At 38.2% G+C, this 26,090-nt stretch overlaps 1 protein-coding gene across 4 annotated transcripts in view; it reads right to left on the bottom strand.

Moving 5' to 3' along the window:
• Nucleotides 1-26,090, bottom strand: part of LOC133525918 (protein NDRG3) — a 128,318-nt gene that overhangs the window by 94,953 nt on the left and 7,275 nt on the right. For 2 of the 4 annotated variants that reach the window (XM_061862382.1, XM_061862460.1), the window contains exons 1-4: nucleotides 24,068-24,225; nucleotides 23,669-23,839; nucleotides 22,764-22,946; nucleotides 18,086-18,163 (exon numbers count right to left, since the gene is read on the bottom strand). The exons of 1 other annotated variant lie outside the window; for it this stretch is intronic. In XM_061862382.1, coding sequence (XP_061718366.1) covers nucleotides 18,086-18,163; nucleotides 22,764-22,945 — 260 coding nt within the window. In that variant the 5' untranslated portion in view covers nucleotide 22,946; nucleotides 23,669-23,839; nucleotides 24,068-24,225. Of the gene's footprint in view, nucleotides 1-18,085; nucleotides 18,164-22,763; nucleotides 22,947-23,668; nucleotides 23,840-24,067; nucleotides 24,226-26,090 lie in introns of those variants that run through there. One more of the 4 variants, XM_061862593.1, reaches the window with a different exon arrangement.

A 26,090-nucleotide genomic window follows, 5' to 3' on the forward strand; every position in this document is an offset into this window, starting at 1 on the left:
AGTCTTCCATCTACTTGGGTGACTGCTCAACCACGCCAATACCACTTCCGAGTCTGTCCACGCATGAATATTGGATTTTTCCACATCTAGCACATTTGAAACTTCAACCAATAATTTAGCTAGTAATACTGCTCCACATAATTCCAGTCGAGGAGTAGAAATTTGCTTTATTGGCGAAACCTTTGTTTTGCATGTCAATAGACTGACGTGTATCAACCCTTCTGCATCAATAACGCGTAAATACACCACAGCGGCATATGCAGCATTTGACGCGTCACTAAAACCGTGCAGTTCAACCAACCTGACATTAGATTGGTGATTTGTCCAGCGAGGAAGTCTAAATCTGGTGAGCTGTGAGAATTCTTCCCTATAGCACAACCATTCTTCAAGAAGTGGAGATGGTAGCTCTTGATCCCAATCGATTCCTGCCAACCAAAGCTTTTGAATGAATATTTTTGCTTTAACGATACTTGGAGCTATCCATCCAAGAGGATCATATAGTTTCGCAATGTCTGATGTTACTTTCCTTTTAGTTACAGGGGCTGTTGGTGGAGGTAGCTGAACTGTATAAGCAAATTCGTCCCTATTTCGATCCCAGGTAAGTCCTAAGATTTTATTTACAGCTTCTTGCTTCATTTCTATTTTTTTATGCTCTTCTTTCCCTGCAGTGCTCTCTCGAATTTCTTCTAACATAGCTTTACTATTGCTTGACCATTTTTGAAGTTCAAAGCCTCCTTTGCCTAATAGCGTCTTCATCTGATGGTAGATCTCTATTGCCTCTTGCTCGGATTGACAACCTGACATCAGATCGTCCATGTAGAAATCCTGACATACGCGACTAGCCGCAAGAGGGAAGTCTACACCTTCATCCAAGGCGACTTGAATCAGACTTTTGACAGCTAGGTAAGGAGCTGTTGAGACCCCAAAAGTAACTCTATTTAACTTGTATTCTTTTACCTTTTGGGTAGTATTCTCCCTCCACAGGATGCGTTGGTACTTTGTGTCTCTTTCGTCAACTAGTATTTGCCGGTACATCTTGACGATGTCGGCAATGAAGACCACTGGATGCATTCGCCAACGCATGATTAGGTGCCTCAATTCTGACTGCAATGTAGGACCCACCATAAGGTCACTGTTTAAGGACACCCCGTTTGTGCCCTTGCAAGACGCATCAAAAACAATACGAACCTTGGTGGTTTCCCGTTCGTCACGCACAACAGCATGGTAAGGTAAGTACAGTCCCTTTTCCTTAGATTCTTGCTCTAACAAAGGTTCCATGTGATTTAAATCCCGGTATTCATGGAACACTTTTGTGTATTCTGTTTGCAGGCGCTCATCGGTTTGAAGTCTCCTTTCCAGAGAGTGAAATCTTCCCAACGCTATCTCTCTGGACCCACCATCTACACAGGCTGGTTGCTCATCCCTGAACGGTAATCTAACAACATATCGGCCGTTCTCATCCCGTGTAGTAGTCGCTTCATATATCTCTTCACATCTTTGTTCTTCAGGTGTTAAAATCCGTTCTTTGTTGCTAGGTTCTGATTCAAGTTCCCAAAAGGACCTGAGCAACTGTTCCACCTGAATGTGCATGCTAACCAGCTTGCAGGAGACATTCGCCTGTAAACCTATTTCACCACTTAAAATCCATCCCAGTGATGTCTTTTGTGCCACCGTAGTTTCCTGGGGTGATTTGAATAAACCTGGTTGAATGATGCGAGCGTAGACCTTTGCTCCCAACAACATATCTATTTTATTTGGAGTGTGATACTCAGGATCTGCGAGTTCGACACTTTGCAACTCAGGCCAGGAGGTAATCGATACCTTTGCAGAGGGTTGATTCGAGGTAACTTTGTCAACCACATATGCTGTAACCTCAATTGCACTGCTAGTACCAGAGCTCGATGCTATTGTAACTTCAACTGTAGACTTCAGCTCTGTAATCAGCTTTCCTCTTAATCCTGACACTGAAACCTTAGCTGGAGTTTGTTTTAACCCGAGTAACTGAACTGCAGCTGAGGTGATAAATGAGACTTCTGAGCCCGGATCTATTAGTGCCCTTAATAGATGATATTCTTCCCTTTCCCATGATTTGGCTTTTACTACCGCGGTAGCCAGTAACCCTTGCTGTGAGACTTCATTCACGAAGTGATTTGAAACACTGGTTCCCTGTGTAGTTTCTCCTGTTGAATTTGTGACTTGCTGTGTGTGAACTTGAGCTATAGCTTGACTAGCTGATGGATCCCTACCTTCATTGGCTTGCGTATCCCCCTTTTGGTGTAACACCCACTAGGCCAGACAAGTCGTGAATTGAATGTAATAAGCGATATACAGCCCGCCTGTTCCTGGCCGGGCGTACCTGCACATCTACATCTATATATATAATAGGCCTTTTCATCTGCGTGAGATGTTTTAAGCAGCATCCTGGTAACGACACTTGCGTTCGTGGCTGTATAGCCCTATGCGAGAGAGGATCCCACGTCCACACACGCGGCAGGTGTATGCTTGCCCAGGTGGGCGAGGGTTGGAGGCCTGCTCGTGGCGCCTCATACGTTTCTCCCTTAAAGAGGTAAACCAGGCATCGTCGTGTGTGGCCTGACCATCGTGAATAGCACGACGCCATACGGGTCGGTCTTCGGCCAGTTTTTGCCATTGGTTACATGTGATATTAAAAGTAACCATATCACGCTTGACGCAATCTTTGAAGCGCAGCATTGGCCGCCCGACCAGTCTTTTTGCGTCTGCAACCTCCCCTAGCAAGATTTGACGTGGCAAACGAGTCCGTTCCATTCGATACACATGCCCAAGCCACCTCAGTCGTCTCTTCTTTAGTATGGCTGTGATACTATGGAGCTGTGCCTCGCTTAGAACAGACTCATTTGTCACGCGATCCTTCCATGTGAAGCCAAGTATGCTCCGCAGACAGCGCATATGAAAGGAGTTCAGCCGGCGTTCTTGTTTTGCGTAAGTTGTCCAGGATTCCGCTCCATACAGAAGAGTGCTTAGGACACACGCTTGGTAAATAAGCATTTTCGTTTTTACCGTAAGATGTTTGTTGTCCCAAGCCCTTGCACGGAGTCTTCCGAACGTAGTGGCCGCTTTGCCGATGCGGGAGTCGATCTCCACGTCGAGCGAGAGATTACTCGACACAAGCGAACCAAGGTAGCAAAACTTGCTGACCACCTCGAGAGGTGCGCCGTTAAGTATAATCGTTGGCTGTTCTGAACATCCTTGCGCTAGTATCACGGTTTTTCTGGCGTTAATGGACATGGAAAAGAGGTCACATGCTCTTGCAAATTTGTCCAAGATGGTCTGCAGCTGAGTCTGACTGTGAGCGACGAGAGCAGCGTCGTCAGCAAAGAGAAGGCTGTCTACAAATAAGTCCTCCCTATGACGTTTGGACTTGAGTCTCGTAAGATTATACATCTGACCATCGGATCTTGTGTACAGGTGAACGCCCTGTAGATCGTCTCCAAAAGCAACCTTCAAGAGTACAGAAAAGAAAATTCCAAAGAGAGTAGGTGCCAATACACAACCTTGTCGAACGCCTCGGCGTACGTCAAAGGGGGCAGATGTTTCTCCGTTGTGGAGGATTGTGGCTTCCATACCCTCGTGGAATGATCGTACTATCTTCAGGAGCTTAGGAGGACAACCAATACTGACAAGAACCGAGTATAGCCCCGCTCTGCTCACAGTGTCAAAAGCCTTGTTTAGGTCGACAAAAGCTACGACGAGAGGACTGTTTTGCTCCCTACACTTTTCCTGTAACTGTCTTAGTGAAAATATCATATCGACAGTTGACCGTTGAGACCGAAAGCCGCATTGCGCCTCTGGATATACGCGGTCAGCCAGCTTTTGTAGTTTTGCCAAGGTGGCCCTAGCAAAAGCTTTGCCGACGATGCTAAGGAGGGATATTCCACGGTAATTATTGCAATCACCGCGGTCGCCTTTGCCTTTGTAAAGAGTGACGATATTAGCATCGCGCATATCTTGAGGCACGCAACCCTCTTCCCAACATTTGGTCAGGTTGTTATGAAGGACGGGAAGGATGCACTTAAGCTTGACGACTTCGGTGTACACTTCGTCTTTGCCCGGACTCTTACCGTTTTTAAGCTGCTTGATGGCCAGGTAGAGTTCCTCTACGGTAGGTGAAGAGTCCAATTCGTGCAAAGTATCCAGGTTCGGGAGTAGTCCCATAGTTTCTGGCTGAATGTCGACTGGACACGAATAGAGCCCGGTGTAGTGTTCCACCCATCTGGTCATTTGACGACTGCTGTTTGTTATAACAGAGCCGTCAGCTTCCTTTAGAGGGGCCGTCTTTTTTTGTATAGGTCCAAGAGCTCGCTTAATGCCTTCGTAAACACCGCCTATGTTTCCTGCGTCTGCGCATGCTTGGATCCCTTGACAGAGTTCTGTCCAGTATGCGTTTGCATAGAAGCGAGAGCTACACTGGAGTGAGGCTTTTGCCTTGCTGAGCTCTTCCCGTGTAGCATCGCAGGGATTAAGGCGGAAGCTTAGAAAAGCCTGCCGCTTCAAGTCGATAAGGGGCAGTAAGTGCTCCTCGTTTTCAATTAACCAGTCGTGAGACTTTGCCTTCTGGTATCCAAAAACTTTTCCTGCGGTGTCTGTGAGAAGAGACTTTATTTTTTCCCATTCGAGTTGCGCTGATACGGAACCGTCCCATGCCGAAACTTCATCACGGACTGTAGCTCCAAACGATTCCAATGCCTCCAAGTCCCGGGTCTTAAAAATATTAATCTTCTTTCGACCAGGAGGCTTAGAAGAGTGAATCCTCTTGGGGACTAATCGAACTTTGGTGCAAACAAGACTATGGTCAGTGTCGCAATCGGCGCTGTGGAACGTCCGTGTATGGAGCGTTTCCCGCAGATCCCTCCTTCTAGTAAGAGCAAGGTCTAACTGATGCCAGTGTTTTGAGCGGGGGTGCATCCAAGAGACTTTTCGCATCAATTTTCCTTTGAAAAATGTATTGGTGACGCACAATTGAAATTTAGAGCAGAACTCCAACAATCGTTGTCCGTTGTCGTTTAGCTTACCGATACCATGCACACCTAGGCAATCGGGCCAGTCAGTATTATCCTGGCCGACCCTAGCGTTAAAATCGCCCATAATATGAAGCCTATCGGTTGTACGCACCCCGCGAACTACTTCATCGAGCTGGTCATAAAATTGGTCTTTGGCCTCGGGTTTGGAGTTTAGCGTCGGTGCGTAAGCGGAGATCAAAGTCACATAGCCACTTTTCGTATTAAGACGCAAGACCATGATGCGCTCAGATACACCTACAGGCGTCTCCATTGCATCAATAATATGATTACGGACCGCAAAACCTACCCCATGCTCCCGTGTTTCCGTAGAACTCTTGCCCTTCCAGTAAAAAGTGTAGTTAGTTTCTCGCAAAGAGCCTTCATCCTCAATTCTGGTCTCCTGTAAAGCTGCAATATCGACGTTTAACCTGTTGAGTTCCGCGTCAATATTGTATGTTTTGCGCAGATCTTGTGCGCAGTCGAAGTTTTCACAGGTTTTCGGAAAACCCGTCCTCATTGTTCGGACATTCCATGTCGCATAGCGCATGTAGGAAGAATTTTTGTCGCTTTTACGAGTTTTGTTTCTTACATTCTGAGCAGGTGGTTGGTGTTACAGCGTCAATGCCCAGCTGTGAAGCTTGTGTCCCGTTCACCCAGACAGGACAAATTAACGCTGAGGCGGATCAGTACCTTATTGGTCGGGGACTGCCCGACTTGTAGCAGGCGGTAACTGATCAGTGGATCTACGATGGATCCTCCTACTGTCGGGAGTGGCCCCTGGCGCCCGCACATGCGACGCCTATTCGTGCGGACTTATAACCGGTAACTGCCACTCCCCGTGTTATTTCCCACCTGCATGGCAGGTGGGCGAAGTGCCCTCTCCGCGGATGCTGCTGCGCCTGGGACAGACGACTTTATGGCAACACGGACTTGCCCAGAACCCGTACCACCCTCTCTTTCCTCCCCGACATGATCCACAGGAATGACGAGTCAGTACGTGTGGTGCCAGTTTGGACGCAGGTGCCTGGCTTGTGCCTAAACGGTGGCTCCAGATCCGGGTTTTTAATTAGTTTTCCTTCTTTTTGGAGACTAGGTGTCAGCGTCTCAGGGCTAAGTGTTCCATAAAACACACCTCAGCCCTAATCCCTTAGTCGCCTCTTACGACACCCACGGGAAGAAAGGGGGTGGTGCTATTCTCGTCCGACACCACACAGACATCTACATCTACAATCTTGCAAATTAAGTCTTAAAGATTACACGTAGAGATTATATATATATAGTCCTCCTCGCCGTATCCGACGACGGCGACTCCTTCAACTGTTTTTATTCGGAGAAATGGAACGCTCTAATATGGCTTGCAAAGCCAAATTTGGTTTTGAAAATGCGATCGCATGGTGCGCAATGAAGCTGGCTAGCTGGGTTGTAGGTATAGGTATACGAGGGCCTCGGTCGCGTCTTACGGAGATGGCGCTTGGCATCCAGGTCTTCCAAGCGCCCACGTAGAGATTAGTGTTATCGTGGATCCTATATAGTAAGATGATTTACATCAGTTCAATTTTGCACAACAGCAACAAACAAAACAGTCCGATGCCAAATCTCTGTCGAAGCATTTTAGATGAATGATTAATTTAGTTAGGTATAGCAAAAGTTTTAGATCAACTTTCATCGTCTAATGGTTCTATTCACTCCGAACTAATCCGTGGTAATCTCTGTTTACAATTCCCAGATACCAAAATAGACAAGAATATTTAACAAACTGGCGAATAATGTAGTGAATTATAGCGTTCATATCGGTTCTAGAGAATATTAAAAGTGAGCGAATAATTAAGAAACTATCTTTGATCATTAGGCATCGGAGTTTTTATCGCATGGTAAGGCTAATAGCGAGCTATGGAGTCGACATTAGCAATAATATTGAACTCATATTCATACTCATAGTCATCTACTTATTTAATTAGTGATTTTAATTGTAGCCTGTGGAAGTGTTAAGAGTTTTGACGTTTAAGTAGCACTATCTTGGGCTGTCAAAATCTTTGCCAACTTATCTTGGTCTGCCTCTAACCAGCTTACTAGCAAAATATTTTACAGTACATATGGTACTACTTTAACGCACTAGTGCGAAAATTGGCATATTACGATACTGTGTCGAACATTTAAAGGGCCATATGTACTGTAAAACATTGTACGATACATGTGCGAATAGGTAATTCGCAACTCGTGTCGATTTAAAACACTCCCTTTGGTCGTGTTTTAATTTATCGCCACTCCTTTCGAATTTCCTATTTTTCGCACTAGTATCGTAATGTACTATTTTGTATAGTAATATTATTAGCATATTTTAGATAAAGAAAAATAAAGAATAAGCTCTTATTTCAAAATTGTGGTGGTTTAACATTTCTAGAATGACCTTTCTTATTTGACTATCAAATCAAAAACTAGTTTTAATTCAATATAAATAAAATAGGCAAATAAGAGACTTTATTTACGAATTAAGACTGAAGACTAAGATAAATCCTACGGATATCATGCTTTTTTTTCATGATTTAAATTTCTTCATAATTTAAAATAACAAAGCAGATCTTCCTAATAACCCCGAGTAGTTTATTAGGAAAAAAAGAAACTACTGTCAAATAATAATTGGACAGTACCTACAATGCAGTCATTTGATTGGTATTACGTCGGTTTGCAATCTTTCCGGGGTGCGTAGCCAACATGACCAATCTTTTACGCTCCGTAGCGAACGAAACGCAACTGTCACTGTCGCACTAATATGGAAGAGTGATAGAGAGACAAGAAGCGTTTCATTAGCGTAGCGCAAACGATTCTCACCTTGCATAAGCGAGGGCTATGGAATATGCAAATTGCCATAATAATTTGGAAATTGCATTAAACGAAAATGACAACAAGGTCCGAAAGGTTTGATGACATTTTGAAAATCCTATGCTCAGTACCCCTAGTGTAAATAAATTCGATTTCGAAACGTGACGTACGCGTTTGCGTTTAGTCTCATTTTGTATTGGATTTAGAAAGAGCGCGCCAAGCGGGACGTTTTGAAAACTCAAAATCCTATACAAAATGAGACTTAACGCAAACGCGTTCGTCACGTTATGATGTCGATTAAATTTACACTAGGGGTACTGAACTCTTTTCATCAGTCATTTAGTCATTTGTCATTCCATCAGTTCAATAATTACACTGACAATAATGCGGATCTATAAAACCATGTCCAAACGGCTCAAAGGAGTTTAACACATTGAGTGCCGGGTACCCGCTCGGCGGGCGCTCTGTTCATAGTCGCTTTCCTCTACAAACCGGGAAAACGCTAGAATAGGCTACGCGTGTAGCGCCACGAAAACAGTGAATGCGTTAAAGACGTAGTGTCGTTAATTACATCTTACATCTCCGTTGAGGAATAAAAACAATCTTTGAAATGTTTATGAAAATGAACGAAAGCTACAGAGCATAATAATCATTAAGTACGTTGCAAAATGCGGACATTCGTACTTCTTTGCGAAAAACTTATTTAAAAAAAATACTATTCGTTACAAAATAATACGGAAAACAATAAATGTGGTATTTTTTTTTTCAAAATAAGGTATGTATGTAAGGTATGTTTTGGACCCGGGTATGTCCTTAAACTACGTCCAAAAGAGAGGTATGGGCAATGTGAATGTCATCTCGCCTTGTGTGGTAGGGCACAGCACAGCAGATGTCATTCCAGATCTAGAGCAGAGCCCAACTGGGGAAGTACCTCCACCTTACAGAAAACCGCAGCCAAATAACACTTGACCCTACTCATAGTGTTGTGTTCCTGCCGGTGAGTAAGGTTGCCAGAGCTCACCGAGGGGGGTGGGGTTAGGGTCGGCAACGCGCATGTAACTCCTCTGGAGTTGCAGGTGTACATAGGCTACGGAGACTGCTTACCATCAGGCAGGCCGTATGCTTGTTTGCCACCGACGTAGTATAAAAAAAAAAAAAAAAAATGTATAAAGCAGAAAAAAAAAAAGTGTTTTTTTTTTGTATGGAAGCCAAATTAAGGTAACCCTATTTCAATGAAACTATGAGAGCACCTTGTGAGGTTAGCACCTTCAGGATATTATTTTCCTCCTTTTATTTATAGAGTAACAAATGATAAATAGCCTACTTTTGTAGGCGCCCGTTTTCTTGCTTAGTCCAATCAACATTTATCAAATATCGATATTTCTCTTAATGCCTTTTTCGTAAACTTATGACAGTTTTCGATATTTTTACGCTATAATAATAAAATAAATTATAAATTAGATGTTTTATTTGCCATCAATCATTGTCATATGTAGTTCATGTTCTGCTTCATAGAAGGTTCAATCATTTCTGAATATACAACTGCGTCTATTTCAACTGTGCTTTTTGTTTCCTTTGTGAACTGGAACATAATTGGGCGACAAAACGCAGTTAATGAGGATCTCTCATTCTCCCATACAGTAGCACCATCACAAATAAATTTTAGCGGCACCAAACTAGCCATAAAAACGTTAGAATCATCGACTTGGGTTTCAGACGTCATTTTGTAATTACTTTAACCAGAAGCACCATCAAAACCTTATTTACTTGGAGCTTCAAAGCGTTGTTTACAAAATCACCCCCAATCGCCTTCAAAAGTCTTTTTGCCGTTAAATCTAATAAAACTTGTAATTTTATTTTGGCACAATCTTCAGTTCTAACCACATTTTCATTCGAAGGATAGCATTCTTGTTTTTCTTACTGGATGGAATAGTATGATGGATATAAATGTACACCGTGGTCACTAGCTACATCACGTAAATTATTATACTGCCGCCTAGAAAGTTTCAGTGAATTAATTAAGGCTAAAGCTTTTGCAAGAGATAATAATTTGTCTTTTTTTGCTTGTGTTGTATTAAATCATTTACATTTTCTATGTCTTCCGGGTGGTTTAGTAAATGACTCATAATCTTGTTTAGGTCTGCATGTCCACTCTTCCTTAAATGTGCAAGGTTAGCTGCATTAACTTCTTCGGGCGATAAGGATTTACTTATTCGATCCAACCTTCTTTTCTTCTGTCTTCCAGATAGTTCTTCAAAAGGTTTTCGAGATGTTGGAATGTTTTCATCTGGTTGAGCAATTTCAACGTCATCGTCATCTAAGTTATCTTCCTCGTTGATATCGTCCTGCGCCAAATTTTCTTTTGGCGAACATATAGCCTTGTTCAGCCAGTCACTGTTCTTCTTCAAGATATTATCAAGTGTGCGATTAGACTCCCTCCATCTTTTTTTAATGCTAATGCAGTATTTTTCACAAACTTTAACCCACTTGTTACTATAGTTCTTTTAAAAGGACGTCAACAATTTAAAATTCTCACAAACAATGAGGGTACTTATCAAGCTTTTGTTTATACTCAGTCGAATCGTTTCGAGTATTGTAAGTGGACACCTAGTTGACTGTGTGTATTAAATACAGTTTTTTATTTTATTATACGTCTTTAATTACGGTGATTAACAATGGAAATTTCAATAATGTATTTCTAAATAAAATTTAAATCAATATTTTTATAAAAATAAGAATATAGCGAAAACAAGTGTTTACTATCGAGTTATAATCATTTTACATTGAAAAAATTATTAAAAGTCTTATTTTATTGCGATTTTACGAGCCGTCCTTTTAAACGACCAATAGGGTTATGTGCTACTATCACTTGTATTGCATTTTAGGGCGCGGAAGACGACTTGGTCACGACCTTTAACGTTAAGTGAGATAATAGTTTCTTAGTTTAATTCTATCATTATTTTGCCTCCCGAAAACTGCAATGCTGATATCACAGATGAAGCTCTGGGGATGAAAATCAAGTGAATTTGGACAATTTACCCGGATCTCAATCCCAGCAGGGAGAGGTTTGTTTTGGATCGGAAAGAGACTCCAGTGATTACGAGGATGTGCCACTAATCCAACTTTCAAAACGGAGACGCGTGGAATCAGAAGATTTGTTGTTGAAGATTGATGAACTACGAGTTCGAGGTTTCAAGCCACTGGAAATGTGCGTGAAAATCGTGTGGCAAAATGCCTCTTGCCTACAAATAAGGCACTACAGAAGTCCCCTCGAGGAACATTCCAATATCAGTCAACCCGAAATAAACAAATATAGTAGTTTGCAAGTGGCATGTTGTCACAGTTACATCTAATGCAGTAACAATGGCAACAAAAAAAGTACATACTAGTAGATCAGCCGACTGTAATAAAGAAGTATAATGAGAATATGGACGGCGTCGATAGGTCCAATCAGGTCAGTCAGTCCGATATAGCGTTGTATAGAACAACGATTAGGGGTAAAAAATTGTATTTCTCCTTGATTTACCACGCACTAGACATGGCTACGCATTCGACTTTCTGAATTTTTGCAGATATGTAGCAACAGCTTTTCTTGAAAGTTATAAAAAAAAACGGAGGGATACATGAACTTCCCTAATGTTCCGTAATTGTTCACGCTTTGAAGGGAAAGATCATATAAAACGTTACAGAGATACTCAGCTTCGGTGTATCGAATGCCATTAAAAAGCAAATTTAATATGCCCAAAATGTGACGTAACTTTGCACTCTAAGTTTTGTTTTGAAAATTTTCATACTTCTAAAAAAAACTGTTTAATAATATACTTGGGTTTTAATTTGAATCAACATTTGTTATAGAGAGGCGTCCTGTATGCTCATGGTGGTACATGTTGCTATCGTCCTTTTAAAAGAACACCTATTTCCCAGTTTTCCATGAAACATACATTTTTTCCAATATTTTTCCCGTATAGTGTTTATTTTTTATAATACATCAAGTAAAATTCATTCGAATCGGAAGTGTTTGGTATGTCCAGTAACAAGTGGGTTAAATAAGGCTTTTGTTGTTCTTCTACCAAATTTAATTTATTATATTCAAAAGCAATCCAACAAACACAATTTAGGTCAGATACAAAAAAATCACATTTTATATTTTTCTGCTTAAAATATGCTTTCTTTTGAAAAAATTTATATCACATTTATTGTTCTCCGTATCATTTTCTATCGAATAGTATTTTCACAAATAATACGAATGTCCTCTTTTTCTTCGATTCGCCCCATAGTGTGGCGTTTTAATGATATGATCCAGTCTAAATGTTAAATTTGACTTTCTTAAACATAGGTACTTTTCTTATACATACCTATGCTTAACGCCTAAACTATCGGTTGAACTTATGTTTGAAACAAGGTTTACGAATTCTCAGTTAACATTGAGCACGATGGAACACAGCTATATAGAGAGCAGATCTGGCGCCCTAATTTCAGTGATATTTCGTTGAATACGTATGCCGTTAGGACATGTTGGCTTCGTTAGATAAAAAATAGGTACCTTAGGAGCGTAATTGTGTTACGTTAAATCGATATTAATTATTTGTTTATACCGAGTGGCTAGCCACGTCGCTATGACATTCAAATCGCTTGTAGAAAAAAGAATAGGTCGAAAACTAAAACAGTCTTAAATTCAGTCCTCCCACGTGTTGGCGTGCCAGCGTGGACACAGCTTGTTTTTAAATTATTGGAGTTAAAACTTGTTTTTAAAAAAGCCGTTCGGTTCATATTTTGTCATTCTTAGGGAGAAAAAAAGTCCCACCTCAATCTTTCTTAAGTCACAATACCTATATATTGTGAATTTGAACATAAGTAATGACTCTTCGTGGCACGTCGTGTTTAGTATTCCTATAGGGTAGTTCGAACTGTATACGAATTACTTGTCCGGTCCGGACAGCGAAACATGTACGGCTACACGAGCTTGATAGTTAGACACATACACAGGTCGCAGGTTACAAATTTTCAGTCAGGCGCCAGCGTAAAAAATGTATAATGGGTCGATAGAGTATAGTTAGGATCACTACATATTGACGTGTTGTACCAGCAATGTACGGATAGTTGACATTGTAGGGAGACGATTTTCATAATAGCGAAACATAGGCCAGGGAGCAATATAACAAATGCAATAAAATGATGCATAATTATGTTTATCTCCACGCGTATCATAAACTCTATGATTCAAAACCCTTCAAAATCCGTAAATAATAGCCAACATTACCATAAACTGTTTTGTTTCAACAAATTTTTTATCTGTGAAAATGTTGTATTTAACTTCATTTTATTTAATATTTTGCATATTTACTGTTGAAAATAATGAGTCAACTGCTACCTCAAATTATACTTAATGTAATCCGAAATGAGCAGATTACCCGAAAATAGGGTTATGTATGTTTTATATTTGATGTCGATCGCTCCATCGTATACTCGTAACTTCGAAAACAGAGTACGTCCTAATTTTACACGCATAACGTATTTAAACGAATGAGTTTTTTAAATTTATACTTGTTTATATTACTGCTATGATTTATAGCGGATTCCTACATTATCAACAGAATTCCTAGTTTAAATTCTAACGTTGCAATAGATGTATGTATTCGACCCACTTTGAAATTCACGTGATCGCATGTCGGCACGTGTGTGGGGGGTATTAACCTTTTCATGAGAACGCACGTAGGCTCTGCAGTGACATTCGTCACTTAACACGAAATTGGCAATGTGGTCAACTGTTTACTTACTATCTCTCTATTTTCTAAAATCGCGAAATGGATAAACAGCTACTTAGGCTTACTGCGTTTGAGACATATTGCGAAATAGGTAATATAAGTAATAGGTCAATAGCGATTTAGACGAATAGCGAATTCCAAATGAAGTTTTGTCATAATGCGAATTAGTCAGACTACGTTTTAGGCAGACCCGGACAAAAGGCGCAATGTAATGGAATTCGCACACGAGTTCTCGCACCGTATGAGCCCTAAGTGCTTTCGACTACACAGGGAAAACAAGCGAGGCGCCATACCTTTAGATATTAAGGTCCCGTAGGTTCGTGTTCCTCTCTCACTCTCACTGAGCGCAAGCATGAGCATGAGCGGATATCATGTTTTTGAATTTTAATTTTTGTACCTAAGTTTTAACCAAAAAATTAATCGATGAGTTCAAATCCCTCAAAAATATGATTGCGTATTTTTAGAAGCAATTTTAATATTTTTAGGTTTTGTGCATAAATTGTAACAAATTTTTAAAGTGCGTTTTTAACCTACTCGTATGTTCGTGATTTTGTTCTATCGAGCAATAGTCAAAACACAAGATTCGAATCGATGAAGTCACTGGAGAAAATTGTCAAGATCGCTAATTAGATTTTAGGCAAGCGTATTGTTGTCTAAAAAAACCGGTCAAGTGCGAGTTCGTTTTACTCGCGCATCGAGGGTTCCGTACAAACTTTGAATTATCTCGTGTAAAGGCGAAAGACTTTTGATCAGAAGTACCTATACTAAGTATAATTGTGTACAGCACCATCTATTGGCAAATTGTCTAACTAATTTGCGCGATGTAATGCACGTTTGATTTTTCGAGGATTCTCTATCATGTGAACCGATTTCAAAAATTGTTCTTTTATTTGAAATAAAGGTGCCTTTAATATAATCTCATAGCAATTTCCAGTGTAATAAACACACATATAGTTGGTTAAATTGCATACTGAATTCGGAAATGTTTTTTGTTAATTAAAAAAAGTTTCCAAGATAGAGGTCTGATTATATTTTTCCTGTAAAATTAATAGTAATGTTAATATTATGTAAAAATTTCATACTTTTTCATCGGTAAACTTCGGAGATAAGGGTGCCGGGGGGAAGGTAATTTTTTTCTCATTTTGCTCCGTAAATGATTTTTTTCCACTACTAAAAAAATTAAAAAAAATTTTTGTAATGGTCAATTTGAACTCTTTCAAATGACACCCCACTTGACCTAGTACTAGATTTTTTAATTTTGCTCCCTCTTCATATTGGGCATTTCCCATAATCATTAAAAATAAAAAAAAACTTTCAATGTGTCTAGATTAGCGTTGTTAATAACTATTCCAAATTTCAAATCGATAGCTTAAGTAGTTCTCGAGATATTTAGTGTTGTGACAGACGGACGGACAGTCAATGTTTCAAAAACTCCGCTCTCCGAACCTCCGGCACCTTAACCTTATGTACCGTGATTTCTTTTTGAACAAAATGTAAACTTTAAGTTACAAGGGATAAAGTTTATCATTATCAGTCTTGTAAACACTAAAATAAATATTTATAGAAGATATAGAATAAATATTTTGTCATGAAAATTAGCCCAGATCCACGTCCCTATTAAATTTTACATTTTATTTTTTACGAGTAACATTCAAAATAAGAAAACCTCACAAAAGGTACTTCAATTCCATGAAAACGCACGTAAGCTATAAGAAGTACATGGTCGCAGTCGGCAGTTACATTAAATTATCCAATCTGGTGTTCCTAATAGTTTAGTGAACGCTATATTTAGCTGAACCCACTTGAACTCTTTGATTAAATAATTGTTTGACGTTGGGGGTGACATTGATACCTCTGACTATTTGCTTGCGACTATAATAGCGGAACTAATACCGAGTTACACCCAACTTTGAAGTTAAATAGAAGTGAAATAATCATTTGTATTGTATGTATGTATAAATAGCGGTTGTCGTTTTAAGTAATAGAATTATAGACGAAACTACGGAAGTGCTAACAACTAACTTGTGGGCTCACTGATTTCTAATATTGATTTCAGAATCCCTAGTGTAAATTTATTCAATAGCATAACGTGACGTACGCGTTTGCGTTAAGTCTCATTTTGTATGGGATTTAGTCACAGCACGCCAAGCGGGACGTTTTGAAAACTCAAAATCCCATAACAAAATGAGACTTAACGCAAACGCGCACGTCACGTCACGCTATCGAATAAATTTACACTAGGGGAACAGAATACATACGCGGTCGTAACGAAACTTAAGGTTTTAATTACCTACATCAGTGTTGCATTTTATTTAATGTTGGTTAAAATAGTATATCGATTGTAAGTACATGCGGGACAATTAAGGGTAATTCCGCGAGACTGTAACGTCAGTTACTAATTCTTTCGTGTTCTTACATTAATTAAGCAAAGTTAAATGTCTGTATGTCCGGCGTAGCCCTACAGGTAGATATCTGGATACTTAAATATGCTTAATTAATGTAAGAACACACGTAAGAATTGGTAACTGACGTTACAATCTCGTGGAATTATCCTTAATATACCTATTGTAACAAAGCATTTTCTCGGTGGTGAAAATTCTCCACTATGTATTGGGACCGTGCGAAGTGCATGGTGGGGGTAAGTAAAGCGATCCCAGCGCATAAGGTGGTAAAAATTAAAACTAACTGCGGATAGCGTCTTTAACATTTCGTACAAGTATATGGCTCGAAATGAAACTTAAATTTACGATTACTCCCAAAATATTCATTTAAATTATATGGTGTAAGGGACCATTGTAATCTGTATGAAATGCTTAATATAACGAATGTATTTAATTTGATAATTATTAATAATGCATCCGTGTAAATAGCTTTGCAAATGCCACATATTACGTGATCTTTTTGTAGAAGTTAAGAATGGGTATACCTATAGTAAGTTATCATTAAAAGATAGACATTTAACATCGTGGTACTTACGCGGCACGTAACTTTTTTGTAGACCTATGAATGAGAGAAAACCCCCCCATACATTGTGTTGTTATAACACACAACGGATTAGGCAGCGTTTTCGATTAAAGCTCCTAGCCAGCGTGTTTTTTTCCGACAACATCGTTGTAACTATTTCAACCAATTCCCACAAAACCTTCATGCCATTTGTACCTTCATGTATTGTGCAATAAAGATTAAATAAATAAATAAAACATTTACAAGTTATATACCTAAGCCTTCCTCAAGAATAACTCTATTGATCGATGAAAGTCGTATGAAAATTCGTTCAGTAGTTTTTAGTTTTGGAGGAGTTTTATAAGATGTAGTGAATTGACGTTTTCCCCTAGACTTGCGGACGCTAGGTTGCGTGACAGTCGTGCACATATGTAGCGAATACTGCGTATTTAGGTACACCCTACTTTTCACTTCGATCGCGAAGGATATAACTATTTCGGCCATTCTAAAGAGCCTCCAACGAAATAAATAATACAATTAAACAATTATAGTAATATAGAAATGTAATGTAAGTAAATTATTTTGTAATGTAAGTAGTCAAATCGAAAGAAATACTCTTAATGTTTGTTGGTCTCAGGGTGTTAAGTCTCGCCTTTTCGCGGTCGGACGCCGCAAGTGCGAACATCTAAGCTTTGGTCACACTGGACCAGCGCGCGGGTCCGCGTCCATGTATGACCGACCGTTAGATAACGCAGCCACAACGATGTTTGGGACACTTTCTTGCAAAAACAACACATGTAAATGGCTCTGGATACATTTCACTTTGTTATAATAGCGCTCACCCGTGTTACTATTTTAAGGCGCCCAAAATAGGAACGCTTGGAGTACTTAATTAAATGCGCATGACTTACATACTGCATCATGCTCCTACGAACTACTCGCTATTTATCAATGCTACGTAGCACAAGACAAATTAAAATAGGCACCCAGAGACGTACTCTGATTATAATAACAGGTTATGAATTGGATCTGGATTTATTCTTTAACCAGAAGAAACGTCACTTTTGACACCAACATATCATATCCATAAGAAATCCAGATCAAATGAATAACCTATTATAATCAGAAGGCGCCTCCTGTCCCCATTCAATACTCAAGACACACAATGCAGCGCTTAAATACTAAAAACCATTTTCCGCTACATTTACCTTCTACGCGCTACGGCGTAGCACATGTGTCTACAGTACCACGAAAAAGTTATGCGCATCGGTAATAGTTGTTTCGCGAATATGATTTTCTTTCCTTAACATCGACTCGAAAAATACACTCTAAGTGAATTCGCTGTTTTTCGCAGATGTGCATCACGCGTCAGCGCGGATCAAATTCTTTTATTTTGCTACCGGGACATATGCATTAAATCAAATATAGAATAAAATAACTCAGGTGCATAACTCTCATCGCAATATTGTAACACTCCACGATAAGGCTTTGGTAGTTTGGTGACTTTGTTGTACTTACCCGAGCAGAGCGGCTTCTTCAGCATTGGTAGTTGGCATTTTCTTCTGCTTGCTTTCTTCCTTCGTGAGGATATTCACTCTGAAATAGTGCATTGTACGATAGCTTACTCGATGTATGCATGAGGTGATTCCAATCTAATCTACGTTCATTACTTACGAAACTTGAAATTGTAACATTGTTGATAGTTCGTTAATTTCTACTGCTGTTTTGCCATAACAAATATTAATAAGATTTATTTTTATTTAATGTGTGCAGCGAGATGTGATATTTTCGCTTCAGATTCAGTGTTTCGTTTTATTGAGTGAACATAATACATACCTCTTAATCGTAACTAGCTTTTTTTATATAATTTATCTAGCTGTTACGTAAGTTCTGAATAAGACTTGATGACAGTGGGGGACCATCATACCGACACTTTTTATTGCATGCAAATTAAAACTTTTTTTTTTTAATACGAGGATATCTTAAGCTTTCGTCAAATCCAATATATAGAATAGGGTCCTACAATCATCAAGCCGTAATCATTAATCATCAACTAAGTATTATAATACTTCAAACAATTGTAATAAACATTCCATTGCGCAAACGGTATTCCGAATGTATATGATGCCTGAATTATAAAGGTTAGCGAGTCAGTAAAATTGTAATTCCTGAATATATGATATCTTTTTTTTTCATAAAAAAAGCTTGATTGCCGTTTCAAAATCAACGAAAACTGTATTGATGCAATATGGAACGTTGTGAGTATACCTAGTAAATTGGAATATTATGCATTTTAGATCCAGAAGTTTCTTGTTGAAATTTAATTTAATTTTCGTATTTCTTGGTTTCAGACCTACCCTTCTGGATGGTAAGCACCTGTTGAATTTATTATTCAATACGAATACCAATTATAGCAACTCGCTAACCTAACTTGTAGTAATTTGATGATGAACTGTTGTTACCATACCAGTGTTACCTATGTACGTACTTAATTTGCATGAAAATTACCAAACCAATATGTTTCCGAAATAGTCGTACGAGAACAAAGGGCTTGGCTCACAGATTTCAAAGATAGATAAGTTTGTAAACGATATGTTTAGTGGAGTTTGAATAACATACGTTTTATGATTGTTTGTATTGCTTGAGTAGCATTGCAGTTTTCATTAATAAATGTTTGAATTGTAAATGTATGCTAGATAACGATTTCCCGTTTTACCAAAATACACTGAAAAGTTATTCTGTAGCACCAACATCGCTTGGAAATGGGAATACGAGTAAAAACCGCTGGCTTTAGTGGTTTAAAATGTGGCAACTACATGTCAAACGATTATTTTGAGAAATGTTATTGAATTTAATAATAGACATTGACAATAAACTGTCAACCGGCTAATAAAATATTCGTAATTAAAATAATCAAATTGTTCAGGCATTAGGCGACGAAACAAAGGCTTCCAGCGAATAACTTGACGCTGACGCTTGCGGTGTCGAAAGACATAAAAAAAGTGTGAAAACAAATACATATATGGCCCTGGACGCTGCCGGTGTCAGCGTCTAACGGATTCTCTCGAAGCTTTTAGCTGCCTCCGTGTTATATATATATTGGTTGACTGGTAGAGAATGCCGTAAGGCATTAAGTCCGCCATTTGTACCTTCATGTATTGTGCAATAAAGATTAAATAAATAAATATAAAAGGATCAAGAAAATGTTGGCGTGCTTTGTTGTGCAAGGAATCATAGCATCCGCAGACATTCGGTTTAACACTGTACCTACTGTTTTGATACCGAAACTTACCGGTCAATTATTATTGGTAGCAGGTTGTAAACATTATTATTATCCATTGTTATTATTTATATTACTTAGTTACATAAGAAATCTATGAGCGAGGCCGTTTGTTCAACCTTGGAGGTATATAGCGCTCATTGCGTACAGAAAGTTTATATATATTTTTAATTGTACAAGTTTAAAAAACAGTCAAGGGTATAAATGATATCACTATCATACTCAATAAACTTAAAAGATCACATTTATTATAAAGCTATCAGCGCTTAATTGCGGAAGATGTTTTCTATAAGGGAGGTATAGGAGGTACGAGTATCTATCTATACCTTTATAGCTGGCTACGCTAGCTCTAGAGTTGCAATTGCCCCGTCGAATACAATACGAGTATCTATTTTTATTTAGGTCGACTGTAAGGTTGTTAGTCACCGTGGCACAAATTTGTGCGTTGATAAAGTAAGACAAATTTAAATATGTTTCCGTTCCAGCCCTTGTCCTAAGCTTAGCCATGAAAAACCCAAGTTATTTTTAGAACATTTTAGCTACCTAGCCATAGCCTAGTAAAGGGACATAAATAACGGACACTAGTCGTTACTATATTAAGGGTGTTCTATTTTACAATTCGATGTTATTATTTTAAGTTAATTAACTTTGATTCAGGCAGGAAATAACTCTTTTAAGGCTACTAGGCTAAGGTATATTAATACTAGTATAGGGATCTTGTATCTTAGACATAACTTTCTGTGATATGTGTCAGATAAGTGTCAGACACATGAGCCGTTTTTCAAAGTCAAAAATGTATTGAGAACTGTCCCTGTCTAGCTCCAGTATAGAAATTATAGAGTCAATGATTATTGTGCAATCATATATATCCTCGACATTGGTTGCCTTTGGTTGCCATAATCAATAAATCGAATAAACGCTATACGACCAAGTTCATGAAAAGCAGACGGTATCATTAATAATGAAATTCCTTTGTGTTTTACTCAATCATTCAGTATTTGAACCGCCCGAACACCTGAGTAGTATGAATTTGAAGGCCAAGTTTATTTTACGTTAGCAAACAAATTATCATAATCACATACGGTACAAAAAGCACCTAAATTCAAAAAACGCCTTGACACAAATTGAGCAACTTGTTATTAATCATATTTAAAACCTTAGCAGCATCATATACACACATAGAAATGATAGAAACACTTAAGTATAGATAGATGTGTATCGCGTAAATTAATGAAAAATATAGTAGCCACAAATTTGTCAGCTGAACTGGATGACACCATAGGTTTTATGGTACATGGATTGCCAAACGCTAAAGATTGATAGTTAAGTTACCAATTGTTAAACGGATCCCTAAGCGTCGCCTACTTTATTTATATTTACGTAGCAATTGACGTCAAACTCAATATGTGAATCATTTAATTTATTATAAAAAATAAACGCAATTTTATGTTATACAGGAAAAGTTTGGTTTCCGTTTGCCTTTGAAATTGGTTGCTTTTGCAGTTACATAATACACGACTTAGACTCGAGTAATATTTGAATGTACATCTTTGTTTTTATAAATATCATACTTTCCATACCTATTCACACTTGCTTTCTAGTAGGTAACAGTGTGAAACTTCAAATTCTGTCTATTGTGTTTTAAAGAAAATAAAACCAAATCCTTATATATAAGGTGCTAACAAATTAGTTACCAATATCTTAACAGCTGATAGTTCTCTGCTCTTGGAGTATATTTAAATATGAAACATTATATTATAGGTTTTATGATGTTTTTTGGATAAATTTGAAAACAAGTTTGCTACGTAAGAACACCCTGTTAATGATATATAAATTAAATGAGACCTCATTGAAATTAAATATTGCCATTCAACGTGGCAACGCGGCCAGCCTTCTGTGCACACTTAAGTGTGCAATTGGAATGAACGGAATTCCAATCGGTAGCGAGCTGGAGGATGTTTTAAGACCTTTATTTTAAGTTTACCTACATATATTATTAATTTTAAGTTTATTTATAGCCCATTTTTATTAATCTGTCTATAAAATTTTATATTATTTCATCTCTTAAACTATTGGTAAATAATTTGTTAGCATAGCACCTTACATAAATAAGACTTTAGCTTGACTTTTAGTTAAAGCAGACTGGGCAAGAAAAAACGTAAATCTGTTTTAATATGTCACAACAAATATAAACAGAATTTGTTATTCCCAATCAGTTGTATCTTTAGCCTTTTGAAACTTGTAATGCATGTAAAAAAAAGAACTATCATTCTTAGTGATACCGTCTTAATACTAGTATATAATTATGATAGTATCCTCCAACAGGTGTGATGACTAGTGTTGATTAAGACTCAAGTCCTTTGAGTCATTAACTTTAAAACTCAACTCAGTTTTTCAAGCTATTATAATTAAAACAAAGAGTTCTTTTCAACTTGTTAGAGACCCCGAGTCTGTTGTAGAGACTTGAGCTTTTTTCAGAGAACTCTTTTTTACGAAGATATTCCAAATGCATTGCCTTTGTGTAAAATTCATTAGTTACAACAAACAATAACACTTATTTCCTTTATTTCTTCTAGTATTTAGATACTTGATAGTATTTAGAGGTTTGAGTGCCTTTGAGTTGCACTTAAACAAGACAAAATGGAGGACTCTACTCAGGACTTAAAGAGTCGGAAGTTTTCTTGCACAGTCTCCAAAAAGTTGAGTTCTTTAAATTTAAACTCAAAAGACTCAATATTCTACCAACACTGGTGATGACTGGAGTCATACATTATCATTCGCACTTGCATGTATGAATATGACCTCAGGCAATGATCATGGTATGGAGACACTACACCTTATGATGTAAACCGATTAAGCAGTGCCCATGCATGTAAGAAAGCCTGCCGTGCATCATGCATGTAGCTACATACTCACTCCGCTTCTTCATTATTATCAAACTGACTGAATACTATCTCATTAAAATTTAATTTCTTCTTGGCCTTAGACATCTTTAGGACTTTCTTTATTCTACCATCCTTAATGTTAGGCTCGGTGGTGCTTTTGTAGACTGGGTCCAACGACGAGTATGAACCCTCGCTCAGTAGACTGCGAGGCATGCTACATACACCCAAAAAAAAACATAAGCCTTAAAATGGTGAAGCAAAGAAAAAAACATGCTAAGCCCATGCTGGTTGTGCTGGTGCCCGCTTAGTAAGGAAATTGTATTTAAAAATCACAATGTTTAACTTCCTAGTCCTGAGTCAAATAAATTTTACATATTCTCAATAATAGAAAAATGTTTGCAAATTTAACATGAAAATGCTATAGGACTTACAAATTCAGATACAGTTAACATTACACAAAGGATTAGGCATGTAAGTCAACAAGTCGAGTGTTTTTAGTTAAACCCAAAAATGTAAGTGTAACATGTCCACAAACTTAACACAATTTTCCAGAGTATGCCTGAGTTAAAGAAAGAACAGTGAATCATCTGTTAAAAAAGTTAGAAAACAACTCAAATGACATACAAACTCCAATGCCAATTGGACCAATCACTTAAAAATAAGTATTAAGTGCTGGCGGCACCCTAGGTTAGGTTTTTTATAATGTGTTTATATCTTTTGTATTATTTTGAAAGTGTTTATATATTTTACTTTTATATACATATTGTACAAAACCTAACGTAAGAGAAAAATGAAATAAAAAGTATTAAAATAACAAGAAAAACATTTGCCATCACATACTTTCGCTTAAACTTTGCCACAGGGACCAAATAGGTTAGTCTTAACATGTGAAACAGCTGACATGGGAAATTTCTTAAATTTAAATTTAGCTCTTACCTGGAAGTGTTGGTGTTCTTGAAGGCTGGAAAGTTGTTTTACCGCCGCCGGGGTCCGGGCCGCGCTCTAGTCACTCTGCACTGTCTCCGATCAGTGCTAACGACTAAACTGTACCCGCCTGAGTGTACTTCTGTTCATGAAACTGCGGCTGATGGCTCACTTCGCGGCGTACTGAAAGCGCATGCGTGCTTTATTACGTCAATTTTTCAATCTAGTACCCGGGAAGTGGTTACTTAAAACGTAAATGGCAAGTTGTACAATGATAATGTACGTTAAATTGAGAATTTCGTAATCTAGGTACTGCAGCGGTAAGTAAACGCACGCTTTTAAAACAATAGTTTATTCGTTACTATTTTTTTATGCAATAGCGTAGCATAGCGGATCAATATAAATACTTACGATAGACAACATCCTGTCGCACGTTAATAACAATAAACAGCTGCAAAACACTACAAGAAGCTACCAAACAAAAAATAACGTTTTCAGATCGATTTAAAACTTTTCTTTCGGAACCATAAACAGTAGAGTAAAATAGTAAGCGATGATCGATTTGACAGGAGTATGAAGATATATATTAAAGTGGAGAGCGCAATTACTTTTTTTGCCATACCAGATTGAATCTTATGATAGAGCTAGAAAGGTGTTCGTACCAGACTAGAGAAAACGGTCCACTTGAGATAGCAAAACCAGAGCCCTGTATCTCACTCGCACATGTTGCCAATGTTAAAAAGATACCATTGTGGTAGTAATAATACTAGTAGCTCCTCGCCAGCACAGCTTAAAACAGAATAAATGTTTGGCTCCGCTGTATAGAAGTATTTATAAAAACGAAATGAACAAAAAAACATAATTATCGAATAGGGGGTGCAACTTTGTATATAGAAAAAAAAAGTAGAATAGATTTTATCTTCACAAGGCTCCCTTTATTATATTATGGAATAGTAATCTATGTGGCAAATTTGAACTCATTTGCAATTGATTTAGTGGTGGCTATGATTTTGTGTTTTGCTGTATCCTCATACAAATAAAAAAATACAATTAAGTAACCTAAAAGTAAAAAAAACGACTGCCATATTTTAACATGCTTATAATCAATATATAAAACATATAAAGAGCTATTAAAGACATTTCCAAAATAGAATTATTGATGGGTCCATTTTTATAGTGACCTTTAAATGATGTTTAATTGCTCAAAATTTGCTATGGATACTTTTAAAGTATATAGGAATTTAAAAAACCCACATGGAAAAGGAAGTCGAACTGTGGGCGGGAGCCGCTGGTTGGGAGAAAGTCTTTCGTCTACAAAAACGAGCAGTAAGAGCTATAGTGCGAATCCCCCAAACCGAAACTGCCAAGCCACACTTCAAGTCACTAGGCATCTTGACTCTGCCATCTCTTTTTTATTTTCAATATGGCAGTGACCACACGGGAAGAAGTAGACGCAACGCCTAACTGTACCGTAGCCACACGCAGGTATGAGACCCGCAGCGCACGCGCTGGAAAGCTACCTTGCGTGCCACACCGACTCCCAAAGTCAGGAAAACTCACACACGTCATAGGTCGCAAGATCTATAACCACTAGACATGTGTAAGTAATGCGCGTAACATCACAAATGAGATATCACTCAAACGCGTAATGTTGCATTACGCATCACTCCGAGAAACCAAGCATTACTTCAAACATCACTCGAGCATATGACTGGCCGAAGCGCGCGTAAACTCGTAAAGCATCAATATAGATTGACGCGCCGGTAGTCGGTACGAAAGGTCCGTTCAAGTACAATCCGCGTAATGTATAATGAGCAATGAGACGTGATGGTGTGATGTGTGATGTTTGTTTGCCATGCTATCATTACTTTGCTATCCCGCTCGCATCCGCACTCACTGCTCGCTCGCTCTCATTCCGCAATGCTTTCGGAACACTTCGGATCGGTCCGCTCGGCCGGTCGGTAGCAGTCTCATTTGAGTTATTGCAAATTTCATTAAATTGATACGATAACGGATTTTTGCACCTGCAATCGATTTAAAACTGTAATGCGTTACCATAGAGCTTACAATGTTTTTAGTATTTTACCTATAAGGATGCGGCTAAATGATAATTCGCTTGCGAGTTTGAATTTGACGAACAAAAACGTATTTACTGTTTATTATTGTTGTGAAATGTTTGGTTTGGTTGACTTTCGCGGCAAACTAAATTAAGCACGAGTGAAGTTACTTATTTATCTTTAATTTAATAGTGAGCTAGTGTTTACAGTACATTCTCGTATCAGTATCATATCATAATTTTATTGATATACCCAAATAAAAATACTACTACGTGACTCTCGATGGCGTTATCTCATTAATTAACAGATATTTTCTTTTATTTTTTATCTATGATGCATATTTTACGACTATAAAAATAAAAACATTAACAAAAACG

Source organism: Cydia pomonella, chromosome 1, assembly GCF_033807575.1.
Source record: "Cydia pomonella isolate Wapato2018A chromosome 1, ilCydPomo1, whole genome shotgun sequence".
Taxonomy (NCBI): domain Eukaryota; kingdom Metazoa; phylum Arthropoda; class Insecta; order Lepidoptera; family Tortricidae; genus Cydia; species Cydia pomonella.